Genomic DNA, 16,783 nt, shown 5'->3' on the forward strand with positions numbered 1-16,783 from the left:
GTTAATTCCAAACTTTGTGCAATTATCTTATATATTTCTATTTTAACCGTTTCTTTTGAAATACAAGAAATATGCAAGTTATCATCTCTAAATTAAAAAATTCCTTTTCTTTCCATGAGAATTAGATAATCTAAAAATGATACTGTTAACATCTTAAAATAAATTTTTTAAATAGACATATGTATATAACATAATTGATAGAGACACAAAGTTTGGAATTAACAAAAAAAAATCTGATAATAATTCATAAAAAGATAAAATTAAATAAAAGACCAAAAGGAAGCAAATGCAGATATGTTTATGTACGTCTGAATTAAAAAATCCTATTTTATGTGTAAAGTAATTTTAATTTAATTTTCATTAATGCATCATTATGAGATTGGATATGATTAACAGAGTTGGACAAGTCCGTACCAAACGCATATCTCCGTACAGTACGGAAACAAAAAATGGTACTGACATACGGATACTTCTGAAAAAACTGTGCATACCGGACATAATTCATCCAAATCTATTTCGTCCCGTGTACATTTTTTTTGATAAGAAACTTTATAGCTCAGTTTTTTTATTTATTGATCAATATACGAGTGTCGTTCGAAAAGCCCATGCAAAGTCCCAAGAAAGGATACTACCGGCGCGTATCGAGGCTATGTTTAGTTAGCAGCATTTCTTGGAAGAACACACCAACTTTTCTACAGATCGGTCTATTTCTTTCTGTTTGCATTCGTTTGAATTGAGGAATCTTCCGGAAAGATTATGGCGACTTTGGATGAAAATAACAAACTGAATTGTATAAAAAATTGCTGTCAAATATATTTTATAAGCATTTGGTATTTAGTATATACCTGTCAAAAATAACGACAATTGCACTAAAATTAATTTTAGCTTTCTGTCTATTGGTTTTTTCATTAGCGTATCACAACTCAGCGATTTGCCTAAGATATAACAAAATTTACAAGTACGTATATTATATACGAAAATCGGATGTATTGTGGTCATGTTAAAAAAGATACCGAAAACTGACATGACAACCTTGACACCATAGTAATTCTCGCCTATATCCTTGCTAAATTCGGAGTGGAATTTTCATTAGGTCCTAGCTGCTCGTTGCTAATTTAATGAACCATAACGACAGCTAAGCTGCTCTCCTCCCAAACATTCTTAAATTGTCAGTGTGACCACGTTACTTTTCGAGTTTGTTTTTTTTTTACATACCGGAAGGTAATATTTTTTACAATTGCATTTATAAGTTCTCTCCTCAAGAATGAAAGAATAATATTAAAGAATAATATTAAAGTTTTAGAAATTAAGAACAGACTCTTCAGGTTTCCAACAACAAAAATTGAACGCTAAAAAATAGTTGTATAGTGATCTGTCAGCTGATATGTCGTCTATCAAAGTTACAAACATATACCTACTTTTATGTTTGATTTATACTAACAAGGATTTAGACAACTTTAACATCGAAGTATAAAATAAGAGCAAAATATAAATCCTATTATTAATTATACCTAGAGATAAAAGTCGTTTTGATTATGGGAATGTTAAAAAAAAACACAAAAATCAACATTGTAACCCTGATAATTTGAATAATATTTTGGAGGAGAGCAGGAGCGAGAACACTATCAGGACTTCTTAAGTTGAATAATACTCTGTATACAATGATGAAAGTTAGCAACGCCCCTTCCCTACCCTATAGAAACTAATGGATCCGAAATGTTTTATCGTCTAATATATTTAATGTGTATATCACACGTTATAGAAAAAACATAATTAATTATAGGGTTGAAATTTATTCCAAAAATGTTCATGAAAAAGGAAATAAAGGATAAGTTGATAATTATGAATTATAGATAAACAGTATAAGTTTCAAACAAACAATCGAATGAATCACTTATTCTTCCTAGGAATTAAGGATCGGAACGAAACCAATAGTAAAACTTTACTCCTCTCTAAAGAAGATCAGTAATTTTAGCAATACGTTTGCTAAAGACTAACCTTTAGCGTACAATATGGGTCAATTTTATAGTAACTTGACTCAGATATACTATTCAATCTTAATATTTATTGCATTTCCTTGATATATTGAGTATATTTAAATGTGCCTATATTAGTAGGGTTGGTCCATCCTTATCTAAGACCAAGTTCACGTCCCGTCCCACTTGTCCAGGGAACACTGAAATGAATAATAATAAAAAAAGTATTGAAAAGTACTGATACATAAATTACTACTAAAACCGGTACGAAAATATTGGTATCACGACAAAACTAACCTATTATAATATATTAATCTTGAACATAATTTGTTACAAAAGGTTACACGTAAATGGGCCAAAAAAACTGATGGAAAAAGTAACCTTTAAATCGTTCAAAATTTCAAAATTTATTATTATTTTTTTACATTTTTAAAGTCTAATAAATTATGCAAATGTAGAGATATTATATTTGAAAATCAAATATAATATAATTATATACCTTAATTAAATAAATTTCCACCTGCGAATTTCAATTTGTATGTTGCCAGGATGTGGACCCAAGTCCCACCAGCCACTCTCCCTGTCCTCCACTCTATGGAAAGTAGCAAAGTCTATGTATCACTTGAATAATAATAAATCCAAGATTTTTACGATGAGGTAGGTTAAGGTCATAATAAGACACTCCGATATGACAATTCTTCGAGAAATCCAAATCTTCAATATTAGATTCTAGAAGCTTTTCAGTATTTGAATTTTAACAAAGGCAAGTTCTTTTTCAAAAATAAAATCTTTTGTACCTTATCTGCACTTAGACGTTTACGTTTTTCGTCATATATCAATGCAGCATTGGGTACACTGCTTGGAGGACAACACAGATAAGAACGTACGACTTTAAGGAGATTCGGATAGTTGTTTCTTTTCTCGTCCCACCACTTGAGAGTGTCTTCATTTGTCCCTTTGATTATTTTCTCAGTATGATACATTTTTATTTCTTTATAGCTTGGAAAGGAGGTCTCATCATTTTCATCATCACCTGATGAAAGTATTAGATTCATTGCCTCCAACACTGAACAATTACTTGGTATTTCTGCATGGCTGTCGCAAAGGTCAACCCTCTGTCTTTTTTTTGTGGGTTCATCCTCTAACTCTCCATCACCATTACACAGGTTAATAATTACTGATTGCACTTCGTCCAGAATGTTGGAAGAGGTGAAAAATTTATCCTTGTATCTTGGATCTAGGTAAGTTGCAAGCCTATAAATGTTATGACTTTCAACATCTGCAAATTGTTTATCAAGAGCCTCTCTCATAGCGACTTTCATTAAGTGTATTATGTTCGTTGTTTCCGTTTCATCTTTATCAATACTCTCATTGCTGTGGTCTTTAAATTCTTCAGAATCTGACATTGCACTCGTTCTTTGAGCAGGCAGTATTTCCCTCGTGCTTGTTTGGAGAGCTATTTTCAATGAAACTATAAGAGGTATCACATCACTGATGGAAGAGGAAGAGCTACTTAACTGCTTAGTGATTTCTTCATAGGGTTTTAAGGCCATTACACATTTGGAGAGTAGCTTCCATTCTCTATCACTTATTGGTTCTATCTTTGAATTATGAGTTGCAACATAGATACAAAGAGATTCCTTCATCTTTTGAATCCTTTCCAACATATGCAAAGTACTGTTCCACCTTGAAGAAGAATCATGAATAACAAGTAGCAAAGGCTCCTGGCGTTGATCCTGGATCTTCTTAAGCTCATCTTGAGCCATTGTTGAATGATGAAAATATGTAGCAATGGAGCGACACTTGCGAATGACATCCCCCATTTCTTTCTTTGAAGCTATTCCATGTTTGACAACTTGCTGGACTTTATGTATAATGCAGTCTACATTGTCCAGCCCAGATAGAAAGACAGCCTTTTTCATATTTGCACCAGGATCACGTAGGACACAATGAACAGCCCTACTTGGAATGCCCCACTTCTCCAACATTTCGTCAAATTTGAGAGAAATATATTCTCCAGTATGTCTTTCTTGCAAGGGCTCAGCACTCAATAGATAGTTGACCCGCTCAAATTCTTTGGTAATGGCATGCGCACTCAGACTGAGGAGTGAAAAGCCAGCAGAAGTGTCTGACCACACGTCTGTTGTAAAGGCAATGTCGCAATCACATTGGATTTCATCAACAATTGATTTGAGTTGAAGGAATGCGGATTCGTACATTTCGTTGCAAACCATGGATGAGTAGAAGTTGCGGTCTTTGAGCGTGTACTCTGGACACATCTCCGTCATGAGTCTCACGAACCCAATGTCTTCCACATGACTGAAGGGCAAATCGTCCATCACAAACATCTCTGCAATGATTCTATCACGAGCTTTTGACTCTGAACTATTCACATCCCAGATCTGACCACTCCGAAAAAAATCTTGTTCAATCTTCTTCTTTTTCCCTACTTTGGGTTTAGCCAAAGGAGTTTGTTCAGCAATCCGTTCTTTCTCCCGTGTTTGGATTGTTTGCTCTTCGGATAACTCAATGTATACGTCTTTGTGCAGTGCTTTTAAATGATTCCAGAGGGAGGAAGTTCCGCGTCCCTTACGTGACAACTGCTTCTTACAAATGACACACATTACGAAAAAATCATTCTGTTGATCAAAGTACTTCCAAACCAAGCTTATTTTTGTTGTCATACTTAAGCAGTGATCACGATATAAGTAGTAAAAAGTAATTATTAAATTAACTATACGCCCGCAGTATTTGCTATTTTATATTTTTACTGGCTTACAAAATATTGAATAATATGTAAATATTATTTTTTGCGTCAATGATTTCCTAAATAATGGAGGAGGGCGGCATAAATCACGCAACCTGTAGTGGTTAAAAAATAAAGATTATAACTTATAGAGCATATTCACTGACATCACAAATTGCATTATAATTGATAAAGACACCATCTTGGAGGCTGTAAGTTGAAATTTTTACTACAAAAATGTACAAATTGATGCAATGATGACGTCAAATGAAAATGTTCTATTCATTAACTAAGTCTGGGACTAATAAAAGTCCTTTCATAGGACTTGTTAATAATTTTAGTTGTTCAGAAATAAAATACCCTTTCTTTTTCATATCCAAGACCGTTAAGAATCGTGATGTAGTATTCTATTCTTGCCTGTAGAACATCTTTAGATGAAAGTGCTTTCACAAAAGGAAGCAAATTTCCGACTTGAGAAAGAGTTTCAATATTATTAGAAGAACAGATATGGTGAAATTTATTACGAGCGACTATAGAATCACGATAGCATAATTTAAAGGTTAAATTGTCGAAAATTTCTAGGGAATACTGAATTTGAAGGGGTAGTCCATAAATAGACCAAAAAAATTAGTTGTCTATGCCTTGTATAGACTATAAGATAGATGTTAGATGGAATAGAGACCAAATCTAACGTATTCTTTAGCTGACGTAATGCCGAAACTTTTTTTTCTTCAAAATAACTTAATTCCAATTCTTCTTGACCCTCCAAACTTCTTTTATAACTGGAAAATAATAATTGAATATCATATTAAGAGTCCTAATATGCATTTGAAAGAATAAACAGAAACAATTTAAATGAACACGTAAGAGGGAGATATCAACTCCAAGAATTCTTAAGTTGTAAATAACCCATGTCAAAATACTTGAGATTAAGAGACAAATAATTTAACCTCGAATCTGCAGTTGTGATTAGACTTATTAATAGGGGAGGAATGTTCTCAAACACAGATGGAATGGCATGAGGCTTAAAATAACGACGACTGAGAGTTTTTTTATCATTCCTATGAGAATTGGAATCAGTCCTCCCCTCCTTACGATCCTCCTTTTTGAAATGTTTGCTACATAATCTTGAATTCTTGTTCGCTTAATAGTTTTTTCTAGGTATGGGAGGAACCCAACTACGAAGAAGTCCTTCATTTTAATAGGGGAACCGCAGAAAAACAATATGATTCTATTTGTCTCATTAGAATAGCCTGATCTACATCGCGGAACATAACCCGGAGTGGGTATCTCTTCCACTTTGCTTCAACTGTAGCACAAAAATCACCCTTTAAAAATCCCACAATTTTTAGTTACGAATTTTTGACGACGTCATTCTATCATGCATTTGCCTAATTATGAAATAGCTATTTGTTGTTTTAGTAACGTAGAGACTAAATGGAGGGTAAATAGATGAAGCTGTTCTCTCTCATGTATCGGCTCCATTTGTAGATCATCAAAATAAGTAATCAGTTTTATGAGTCCCAGGCTCCCGTACCACGCAACCTTTCTTTGAGATACCGTTAACAAACTTTGTTTACATTCAGTTCCTTGTATAAACCTTTGGCAATCATCATGGTGATGAATAAGCTAGAGCTTCAAGAGGACTTAATTCTAGTGATTAATAATGCCTTCTATGACGAAGGATTACTTTTAACTACTCTGAAACATAGATGTAACACTACTAACAAATGGAACCCTCAAATATTCGCCTTCAGGAGTCTTTCCTGTGTACGAAGGAGATAGATCAACTCAAGAAATTCTGTCTCATTGCTAGCGATAGCCGATATCTACAATAAAGATATATGTTATAGGATCATTCAATATTCAGATAATTTCGAATAGGTTTTTCAGGAATTGGTCTTGTCTGCATCGGTTGCATGGGAATAAGAAGGCTGACGTCACAATTTTTGCCCCCTCCCCCTCCCAAGTCTATAGCGTAGCAGTAGTACTTGAGTCCTGATTCGAATGTTTTCAATTTCATAGGTTAGTCGCTGACTCAGAAACAATTGGAATCGTATGCACGAGGACTAGGAAAAGATGGATTTTACTAGAATACTGGTTTCTACTCTTAATGCAAGTTTCTCAAACCCTTAAGAATCTCTTTATGTTATAATAACAATATCTTCCTCAACCCTACTCTCCAAAATATATTTGGCTTTATAAGACAATGAACCCCTCCCAGTCAACTTGAACAGCAAGACTACATTGATTTATATTTTATAAAAATGTCAGATAGTTAGTAGAAATGTAATAAGTGGTAAGATGCTATTGAAGGTTAAAAAAATGAGACATTAGTGGTTACGTGATATGGATAGGAAAGACTTAATTACCACTATAGAAATTGAAATATTATTTCGGAAATGGTGATTTGATGAACTTATCCTGCAATACTGGACTGTGTGCACAATTGGCTTTATTTTGATTAAATGGTTCAATTAATTATTCTCTACATAAGTTTCCAAAAAGTTAGGACCTTCAAGAATTATGGAAAGCTCCTGTTCCGAATATTTTTCTAATTTTATGAAGGCTTATATTTGCATAGAAAAATATTGCTGTAATTTTTTTGCAATTAATATCATGATATTAATCTATAATAATTAAATATATTCATTTAATAGATGATATTAATATGTATATTTCTTGTTGTATTTTTATATCTCGTATCAACTTTATATTTGCAGAAGGAAAATCACCGTACTTATTAAAGCGAGTGGTATGTTCTATTCACTTTTTATCATCTGAATTTGAGACTGAACCTCAAAGGAGTAATATCACATTAGAAAGAATTTTTTTAAAGAAAACAGCTATACCATCGCTACAACTCAAAGGAGAGATAATAAAAACAACCGCTTTATCCATGGCTGAAAATATAAGATACTTGCAATTTATTTTCTTTGGCAAAAACAAACTTATCTCCTATATCAATAATTATGCATAATGTTATTCTTCTTAGTTTATCCTATTTAAATCAAATATCCTCCTCCATGCAAGTTACCACAGAAAGTTCGCTGTCAACAGAAAATTACCTAATGCAAATATTCAAACGATAATAAAAAAGTAGTGTCGATACTTCTGCTCAAAAGGTTGAATATTTGAATGGAAAAATTCAACGAAGATTGTCATGATAATGATAGTGAATATATCATCTAGAACAATTATAGAATGTTATCTCAAAATTTTAGAACTACTAACACAAATAGGATTGAACGTGATGGCAACAATTTCAGATGATCACTCTGCTAATTTCAATTTTTTTTCTTCAATGAACTGTGAACTGGTGGTTCATTTAAAGAACTAGAGAAAATCCTTTGAAGCCTTCTTCTTAATTTTTATTATTATTTGATTTGTTCAAAAACATATACATGAACATTTTGAACAGATTAACATTAGTATGTCCCAATTTTGATAATCGTCAGTATCTGCTCAATTAATATATATCAAATCACTTTACAAACTTGAGTACACAAGACTAGTCAGATATGCCCACAAACTAAGCTAAAAAGTTTTATCTCCTAAGCCAATAAATAGGCCAAATATACTATAAGAGGATGCATCTGTTTGCAGAGGAACATTTTTTCCCATGAAAAATACATTTAATCGTCTAGCAGAGTTATCTAAATATTTATTATCCTTAAAATCAATCAAATATGCTCTACTTGGTAAGATAAACTCTAACAGAATAGAGAACCGGCTCTTATGGTATCGTTCTTTAGGAGGATGAAACTTTTTTATTTCGACCGAACAATTTCTAAAAGGTGAAAAGAAAATTCGACTAAGGTCTTTGGTAAAATTAATTAACTTAAATATCCAGAAAATAAAATCACTATTACCGAATGTGAATCATCTGTGAATGAAAGTTTTAATAGTTACCTCTAATTCCATCAAAATTAATTCAGAGGTAATTTTTAACAAGCTATCTGATAAAAATTTTGCCGATAAGTCTAAATTTATCGATTTTGGAAGTAGAGAAGGCATCATCTACCCTTCCGATTTAGTACATCTTGTCTGTTGGAGCAGCTTAAAACTTCTTCAGAATGAAATATTTGAAACGAAATCATTTCTTGATTATTTTTTATCGAGTCTGTTCCCTCAAAAAGTTCTTAATATATGTTTAGAGAAAATTGCAACGTCTTGTCCTCTGTCATATGAAATATTTTTTAATAATTGTAAATCTGCCATTTTTTTCTTCCTGAATTCCCATTAACGGGAATAAATTTTTTAACGTCATGATGATGAAGACTTTTGTATCTTTTAAAAATGAAAAAGTCCAAAATTAAGTTTGAAAGTGCACCGCCCACACTCCAGCTTAAAGAAAAATAACGAAACTCCAATCCAATCGATGATTATCCTTCAAATATTATGTATTTCGGTATTGTTATTGTGATCAATAAAAAAAATAATATGAAATATGAAAAATCAATTGGTGTCTAAAATACAGGTTGCGTGATTATTTATTGAGTTTGATTATCAATGTCGTGCTTCCAAGCAGTGCCAGCAGCGAGCGTTTCTTCTCCAAGGCCAAACAGATCCTGAGGAAGACTAGACAGAGGCTGAGAGACGACAACTTTGAGAAGCAACTCCTGTTACATAAAGAGCTAGAGGAGAAATGATTTATGAAGATATCTTATTATTCCCCGGCAGACTATATCTTAGTTTTTTTTTGCATATATTTTATTTTTCGCCGGCAGACTATATTTGAGTTTTTTTTCTACATATAGGTATATTTATTTTTTTATTATAGTAAAATATTGTAAATAAATACATTTGAATAAAGTGAATAAATCGTTTATTTAAGTTAAAAAGGTATATTTACATAAATGGGTTTAGTTATAGGTTTAAAGAAATACAATCTTTGAATATGATCGCAATTAAATTGATCGGTTCGCTGATCGCAAATGAACCCGATCGTTATATCGCTATATCGCAGTGAATTTTTGTATTGGTTTCTATATATAAAGGGTGATTCAAAACGAGCGGTTTTTTCCAGTATGGATTTTTTGACAGGCGCGCGCGAGATCTGTCAAATTCATACGTCGTTTTTACTCAGTATTGTTTTACAATTCTTCATGGAAAGATATACGCCACATCAACGTGTACAAATTGTTCAATTGTACTATGAATATCAGCGTTCTGTGAAAGAAGTTTTTCGCAAATTACGCCCAACTTATGGTCCACATAATCGACCTTCAGAATCTACAATTCGCAAAATAATCGAAAAATTTGAAGGGGCAGCTACTTGCCGGGATGTCCCGTCGTATGGTAGGCCACGTACAGCTCGCAGCGTAGAAAATATTGAGGACGTAGCCGAGAGTGAACGTTATCACGCCATGGTAACAGACTTTTTGGTACCTCAAATTGAAGCACTTGGTCTCCAAGATATTTTGTTCCAACAAGACGGTACCACTTGCCACACAGCGCGCGTAACAATGGACTTATTGGGACATCATTTTGGTGAGAAATTAATTTCACGTTTTGGCCCAGTGAATTGACCACCAAGATCGTGTGATATCACACCTTTGGACTTTTTTCTTTGGGGCTACGTAAAAGCAAAAGTCTATGTGGATAAACCAGTGACGATTGAAGCATTGGAAGCAAATATTGAGCGAGTTATTTGTGAGATTCCGGTCACAATGCTCGAACGCGTCATCGAAAATTGGCGCGAAAGAATGGACCATTTAAAGGTCAGTTGCGGCCAACATATGAAGGGGATTATTTTCTAGAACTGCTGAACTTGAACCAGGCATAACCTTGCTAAAACTCCGAACAAACTACTGCTTTAATCTCCGTCAATCATGAGCACACATACTCGTTGTTAGACTTTATACTTAGATGTCAAGGTTAATATAAATACAGGGAGCGGGGATCAAAGTGTCGCCTGCTTTAAACCTTGATAACTTGAAGACGACATTATCAAATAAAAAACCGGTTTCCAAATAGGAAAGCTATTCTTGTCAGCTGACGATACGTAGTTCAGTTAGTATCATGCCGTCATCATATGAGGAGATAAAGAGTTATAAGTGGAACGAGGAGCTTTCGAGGTCCGCCGTAGTCATGGCATTGGTTAATAATGGAGGTGAAATCTCCAATTCAACGATTGCTTCAACCTTAGGAGTGAATTTACGGACTGTTCAGCGTATCCGCAAGAAGCCAGAGGACACCTGGGATGTTGATACCACTGTTATGTATTGTCTTTTATTTAGTTTTAAATCATAACTTAGGGATTTGTTTTAAATAGATAGGTAGGTACCTTGTGTTTTACGAGTTTGTATATTTTAATACTCAAATGTATGTACGTCCTTTTAAATGTAATCCCTTACAGAATATATGTTTTAGTGTATGATAGTACCCCCAATCCAAAGGTGTTCTTATTAACTTTACTCCGGTCCGTTGCTTCCGTCTGTAAGTGGTGTTCGCGGAACATTACAACCACCATAAAGAGGGCGCCGACAGGAAGGTCAGGGACACCGACTTTGTCGACAAGGTGAAGAAGATGGTTGAAGATGACCCTACCAGGTCCATGAAGGCCATGGCGAGGGATCTGAGCTGCCATGAGAAAACAATAAGGGACTGTGTATCTGAGGATTTTAGGTGCAGGAGCTACAAGATGCAGGGGGCCAGACTTTGACCCAGAAGGCAAAGGACAACAGGCTGATGAAGTCAACAAGCTCAAGCAGCCCGGGATGCTCTGGTTTTTCTCTGATGAAAAGAATTTCTGTCAAGATCAGAAGGTCAACAAGCAGAACAACAGGTGGATAGCCACCTGCAACGGTCATGGTGTTCGGGGTGGTCAGCAGTGAAGGTCATGTTATGCCTCCCCACATGTTTGAAACGGGTCTAAAGGTCAATACAGAGGTCTACCTGGATGTTATGGAGAAGGTGGTTCTGCCCTGGATCCAAGGGGTGGCCGGAGACGGGGCCTGGGTGTGGCAACAGGACTCAGCACCCTGCCATGTGTCCAAAATCTCCATGCAGTGGTTAACCGAGAACTGTTATGACGTCGTAACCAAGGATTTGTGACCTCCTAACTCTGCCGACCTTAATTTTTTGGACTATTTTGTCTGGGGATATATCGAGAGACATACCAATAGACATTCCCATAGCACCGAGGCCAGCCTGATGGACTCCGTCAAGGAGGTATTCGGCAACATGGACAATGAGATGGTCAGAAGAGCATGTGGCCGGTTCAGAGGCCGTTATTTATGCCAACGGTGATTATATCGAATGAATGGCTACTCTATATCTATTTGCTCGTCAAAGTTTTGATTTTCAATAAAAAAATTAAAAAATGTATACATTGTGTTGTTTTTTGTAGAAAAATATTTTGGTGACAATTTGATCCCCGCGCCCTGTACAGGGTTAGACCATCATGTAATCGGGTTTGCTAGAATTTTCAATTTCATGTATCGTACCACCTGCTGGACAAGAAAAACAGATTTTGAGAAAAGACGCAACCCCACATACACTATGATGTCTATCTTTAAAATGCATGCTAGAAGTCAAACATGAGTCGTACACACGTTATTATATAACCTTATATTTCTATTAATCTTTTTATATTTCTACAAAAAAAAAAAAAAGTAAAATTGATAATTATGAGTCAAGAGTGTCCAATTCAAAAATGCTTGGAAATTTACAAAAAAAATATATATATATAAATATTACCTTCATTGAACAAGAAATCAGAAGCCACCGATAAAAATAGTATTTATATTTTTATAAAAAATTTGAAAATCTTTTTTTATAGATGTTATATTTGCCTTGATTTAGAAGATAGAAAGTAATTATTCCTCCATAGAAATTATCTGACTTTCGTCCAATCCAATCCTCATTCAAAACGATAAGACCTCTTCACTAAGGAAACATATTCCGAGGGTTGAACTTATTTTACATTAACATCTAAGTGAAGATAAGGAGAGCCAGTCGAAACTCATCAAGGAACTCTTTCCGAAGAAAACATGAAAACTATATCAAGGATATGAATAGATGGATTTCATATGGCAAGCGAACATTTTTCATGAATGCATGAGATAGATTCCCAAGTATGAAGTTGTTCGGTCGAACAATTTATTAAATCACTACCCATGTCCATAATCTGATGAAATAAAATAGTTTTTTAGCCACGTATAAATACTTAAGAGGATTGTTGTTTTTAATTGTCAACCTACGTGTTTCCAGGAAATGTATGAACTCTTCATGTATATTGTGCTCCCTGAATGGACTGAATGGATGTAACAAAGAGGGACAAAAAGCTTAGTTTAAGTGCCGGTGAAGAATCATAATTAAATTTCAATAGATTGGAGTAATCAGTAATGTTTTGTTTATCTTCTGTTTTTATATGACGTAACGGTGTTAATAATTGTATTTAATTGCTTTATAATTATATGTTTCGAACTTGTGAGTAAATTACACTGCTGATTCAAACATTCAACCGATAGAACCGTTGCAATTTCATATGTACCTTCTCTTTTCTCTACTTTCCCATAGTTTTTTCTTGAAAAAAAAAGAAATCTTTAAAAAAAGAACAACTTTAAATTATTGAAAAGAAGAGGTTTTGTCAAAATGTCCTCAAAAAATAGATGGACCTATAGTAAAGATGGATTCAAGGATAACAATAATAAAAAGGGAGAAATTATGCAAGTCTAATGAGTGCGTAAACAGTTCGGCGAACCTACCTTAGATGTTATCTCCTCAAGAATGAACAGTTTTAGATAATTAAAAGCACTGTTCAGTTTTTACTAAAAACAACAAAACTGGGACACTAAAAAATGATTAGGATTTACAACTTTATTGATACTCTTATCTCTCTCATTTCAAATATTTAACACTCTACACCAGGTGTCGGGAACCTATGGCACGCGTCCCACTGCCAGCATCCGAAGGCATATTCACTGGCACGCGCAAATTATAAGATATTCATGTATGTATTTTGTGTATTTCTGTTACCATTATTGTTGATAGTAGCACACTCATTGACTGCTCTACACAGTCTACAACATTATTTGAATTGGAGCCAATAGCGGATAAAGATTAGTCGTCTAAATAAAAGAAAGAAAGTTGAGCAAACAATTTGTTTATTTAAAGATATTTTTAGTTACTTATTATGATTATACACACAAACGCAGTATATAATATAAGAACGAATCTCCCATATCGGCGGATAGCCCTTCGTTTTCACTAAAGCCTTAAAATACATCATTTAGTAATAACAAATAAGTCATATATATGTAAAAAAATAGAAAAATAAATACTAATTTGACCTAAATATTCCGCAATTCAATTGCAATACATATGTAGCTTATTTAGTTACATAATTTATTCTTAAATACTAGCGTGCTCTAAAATAGATGGAATATATATGTAGTTCATTGAACTTATGTAGCATTTTTAAATAGTCGGCCTAGTAATGTGCTATTATTTATTTACCTAATATAATTTCAATAGACTCAGAAACTACTTTCTTTAGAGGAGCAATCCTGTAAAACAATTAGGATGAATATGATGTTTCTATACGTTTTTGTTCCTTTGATTTGAAATGCATAGGTTCTGCTTCAAGTTCAACCCCCCGTAATTTCAAATTTGTTATTATCAAACATTCGTCCAATATTTGTAATGATGAATATGCAAAATGTTGAACATATGCCCTTCGAAGGGGATATGACATATCTTGAGGGCACAGGAGTCATTGTTACAATGAATATAGTACAAATTTTTTTTGCCAATGAGGCCCATTCATTCTTGCAACTTTTTGACAATAAAATATCAATTTCAGGGGGGGAAAAATGACTTTTCCATATGAGGATGAGACAAGTATTCATCGAAATCCTCTTATTCTTATACATCTTCTTCAAACAACAGATCTTGCAATTCATCCTCATCAAATAACTTTTGACAGGTTACTTTTGAGTTGTTGTTTTTTTTGACGAACTAACTATAGATTTAATTAATTAATTAATGAAATTTCTAATAGTCGAAAACACGTCCTCATTTCTTTGTCCATAGTTTTAATTATTTTGTAATTATGTAGCTCTAAACTATTTCATGCGTATGTATTTTTTTGTCATTGTATCAAGAAGTAATTTTGGTAACGTTCATGTACTTAAATATTGCGTTTCAAATATCTTTGTTACTCTAAATCTACTCTTATTCTCTTTCCAAAATGATTATATTTGGTCTCTACAAGAATATATTATATCAATATTTTTTGGGGGTTTCCACATATTTATATGATCTTCCAAAGTTTTTTATAATATAAAATATTATTTGTAATAACTGGGTTCTTTGTACAAAGTAATTTTCAGCAAAAATGGGATGCTCAAAATTGATTTTTCTATTACTTTATGGAATGTTGAGGTCTATTTAGGAAAAGTCAAGAAATTTCAAGACTAAAAAATGTCAATAAGAGGTGTTTTTCTTAGTTTAAAGTTGAAAAGAGGCCATTTTAACCAGTAAGACGAAACAAGGGTTAAGACCACCCTTGAAAATAATTATTCCGAAGCTCAAGTTAGAATTTTTTTTATCCCATCAACAAAATATAAGCGTGGATACTCCAAGTGTGATGTTACAACTGGATGAAATGTGAGTTCTATAACATTCGAATATTTACGTTCTAGAAAACTTGCTGCTTTGCCAAGTCGCCAGACTCAATAACTTTTTTTATGTAATTTTAAATGGAACCCTGGTTTTCTTGAGGTATTCTCTCTGAAAAAATGAGCCTTTCAGAATCAAACCTTGAAAGGATGGCAGTTCTTTGTTTTGAAGAAATGGAGGTTAGAAAAGCCTATAAATTTTTTTATAAAGTTAACAAAATATTTTGAACTTTCAACAAAATCCAAGTAGCAATGGTTCGAGAAATGTCTCATACATGGAAACTACCAATATTTGCACAATTTGATACTCCCATTACAGAGAAATTGCTTTTTACCATCATTGAGAGACTTGAACAAGCTGATATTAAAATCAAAGCAATTACTTTTGATTTAGGGAACTAAAGACGAATATCACAGCTGAAAATATATCCAAAAATATTTTCATTTCATAACCCTGTGGACTCAAAACGTAAAATTTATACATTTCCGGATTGTTTTCATTTACTTAAGCTATTTAGAAATCATTTGCTTGACAAGAACTTGAACTATATTGATGTCAATGGAAAATATGCAAGATTGACAAAAGAATACTTTCAAAACCTTATTGACCAATATAGTGGTGAAATTAAGATAACTTTCAAAGTTACAAAAGTGTTCTGGAAATTCTAGGCAAAGAGTGAGAACTTGAGTACAACTTTTATCAAATACTATATCTAAAGATTTTTTTAATATGCCTATGGGCAACAAAATCACAGTCAAGAATGATAGAAATTGTCAATGATTGGTTTGATTGTATGAATGCATGTACTATTTATAGCAAGATAAAACTTTCATGTGGATTCGGCTTATATTTTGAAGAACAACTCCATGCTTTGAATCAAATTGAAAGGTTAGTTTTGGGAATAAATGAAATTGGTAAATCTTATCAGCTTCCATTTCAAAAAGGAATATTAATCTCAATTAGGTGTACGAGAGCATTGTTTCAATGCATGAAAAATGAAGGACTGATCTTTATTTTAACTACACACTTAAATCAAGACTGTCTTGAGAATATTTTCTCTCAAATTCGTGTCTCATAGGAAATAATGACACCCGTCTCCGGTTGAGGATCTTAGAAGATTAGAAGTTATCATGATTGGCAAAATCATGACTTAATCCTGAGAAACACTGCAGTTGAGGAAGAAGCTAGTGAAGATAATCAAACAGCTTTGAGAGATGACTTCTCTTGTGAACAATGAATCAGGCTAATGAATCACATGAAGAAATATTAAAGGGAATTGAATGTTAGGAAGTTTCAAAATATTCTGAAATTTTGAGACTATTAGCATTCACAGAGACGTCAATAGAAATGATATGCTCCAGGAAAAATGTTTCTAAACTCTGAGAGTTCAAAGGGATTACTCAAAACAAGCTCTTACTTAATTTGCCAGATT

At 33.4% G+C, this 16,783-nt stretch overlaps 1 protein-coding gene and 2 long non-coding RNA genes across 6 annotated transcripts; 1 reads left to right on the forward strand and 2 right to left on the reverse strand.

Moving 5' to 3' along the window:
• Window positions 1-1,773: 1,773 nt before the first annotated feature.
• Window positions 1,774-5,371, reverse strand: LOC121129152 (zinc finger BED domain-containing protein 4). 3 transcript variants are annotated; one of them, XM_071893288.1, is made up of 3 exons: window positions 5,247-5,371; window positions 2,476-5,192; window positions 1,774-2,176 (listed from the first exon to the last, which is right to left on the reverse strand). In XM_071893288.1, the coding sequence occupies exon 2, from the start codon at window positions 4,658-4,660 to the stop codon at window positions 2,717-2,719; it is 1,944 nt and encodes a 647-aa protein (XP_071749389.1). In that variant the 5' UTR covers window positions 4,661-5,192; window positions 5,247-5,371; the 3' UTR covers window positions 1,774-2,176; window positions 2,476-2,716. The 3 variants fall into 3 exon arrangements, with proteins under 3 accessions (XP_071749389.1, XP_071749388.1, XP_040580767.1); XM_071893287.1 differs by lacking the exon at window positions 5,247-5,371 and having other exon boundaries at window positions 2,476-4,838; window positions 5,083-5,210; XM_040724833.2 differs by lacking the exon at window positions 5,247-5,371 and having other exon boundaries at window positions 2,497-4,795.
• A 2,151-nt stretch (window positions 5,372-7,522) lies between these two features.
• Window positions 7,523-8,212, forward strand: LOC139907142 (uncharacterized). Its single transcript, XR_011783543.1, has 2 exons — window positions 7,523-7,661; window positions 7,718-8,212. It is a non-coding gene; the product is annotated as an uncharacterized lncRNA (long non-coding RNA).
• Window positions 8,213-11,529: 3,317 nt separating this feature from the next.
• Window positions 11,530-13,800, reverse strand: LOC121129811 (uncharacterized). 2 transcript variants are annotated; one of them, XR_005868521.2, is made up of 3 exons: window positions 13,437-13,800; window positions 12,930-13,346; window positions 11,530-12,856 (listed from the first exon to the last, which is right to left on the reverse strand). It is a non-coding gene; the product is annotated as an uncharacterized lncRNA (long non-coding RNA). The 2 variants fall into 2 exon arrangements; XR_005868520.2 differs by having other exon boundaries at window positions 12,288-12,856; window positions 12,930-13,254; window positions 13,437-13,790.
• Window positions 13,801-16,783: the final 2,983 nt, after the last annotated feature.

The sequence above is a fragment of the Lepeophtheirus salmonis genome, chromosome 14 (genome assembly GCF_016086655.4).
Source record: "Lepeophtheirus salmonis chromosome 14, UVic_Lsal_1.4, whole genome shotgun sequence".
Taxonomy (NCBI): Eukaryota; Metazoa; Arthropoda; class Copepoda; order Siphonostomatoida; family Caligidae; genus Lepeophtheirus; species Lepeophtheirus salmonis.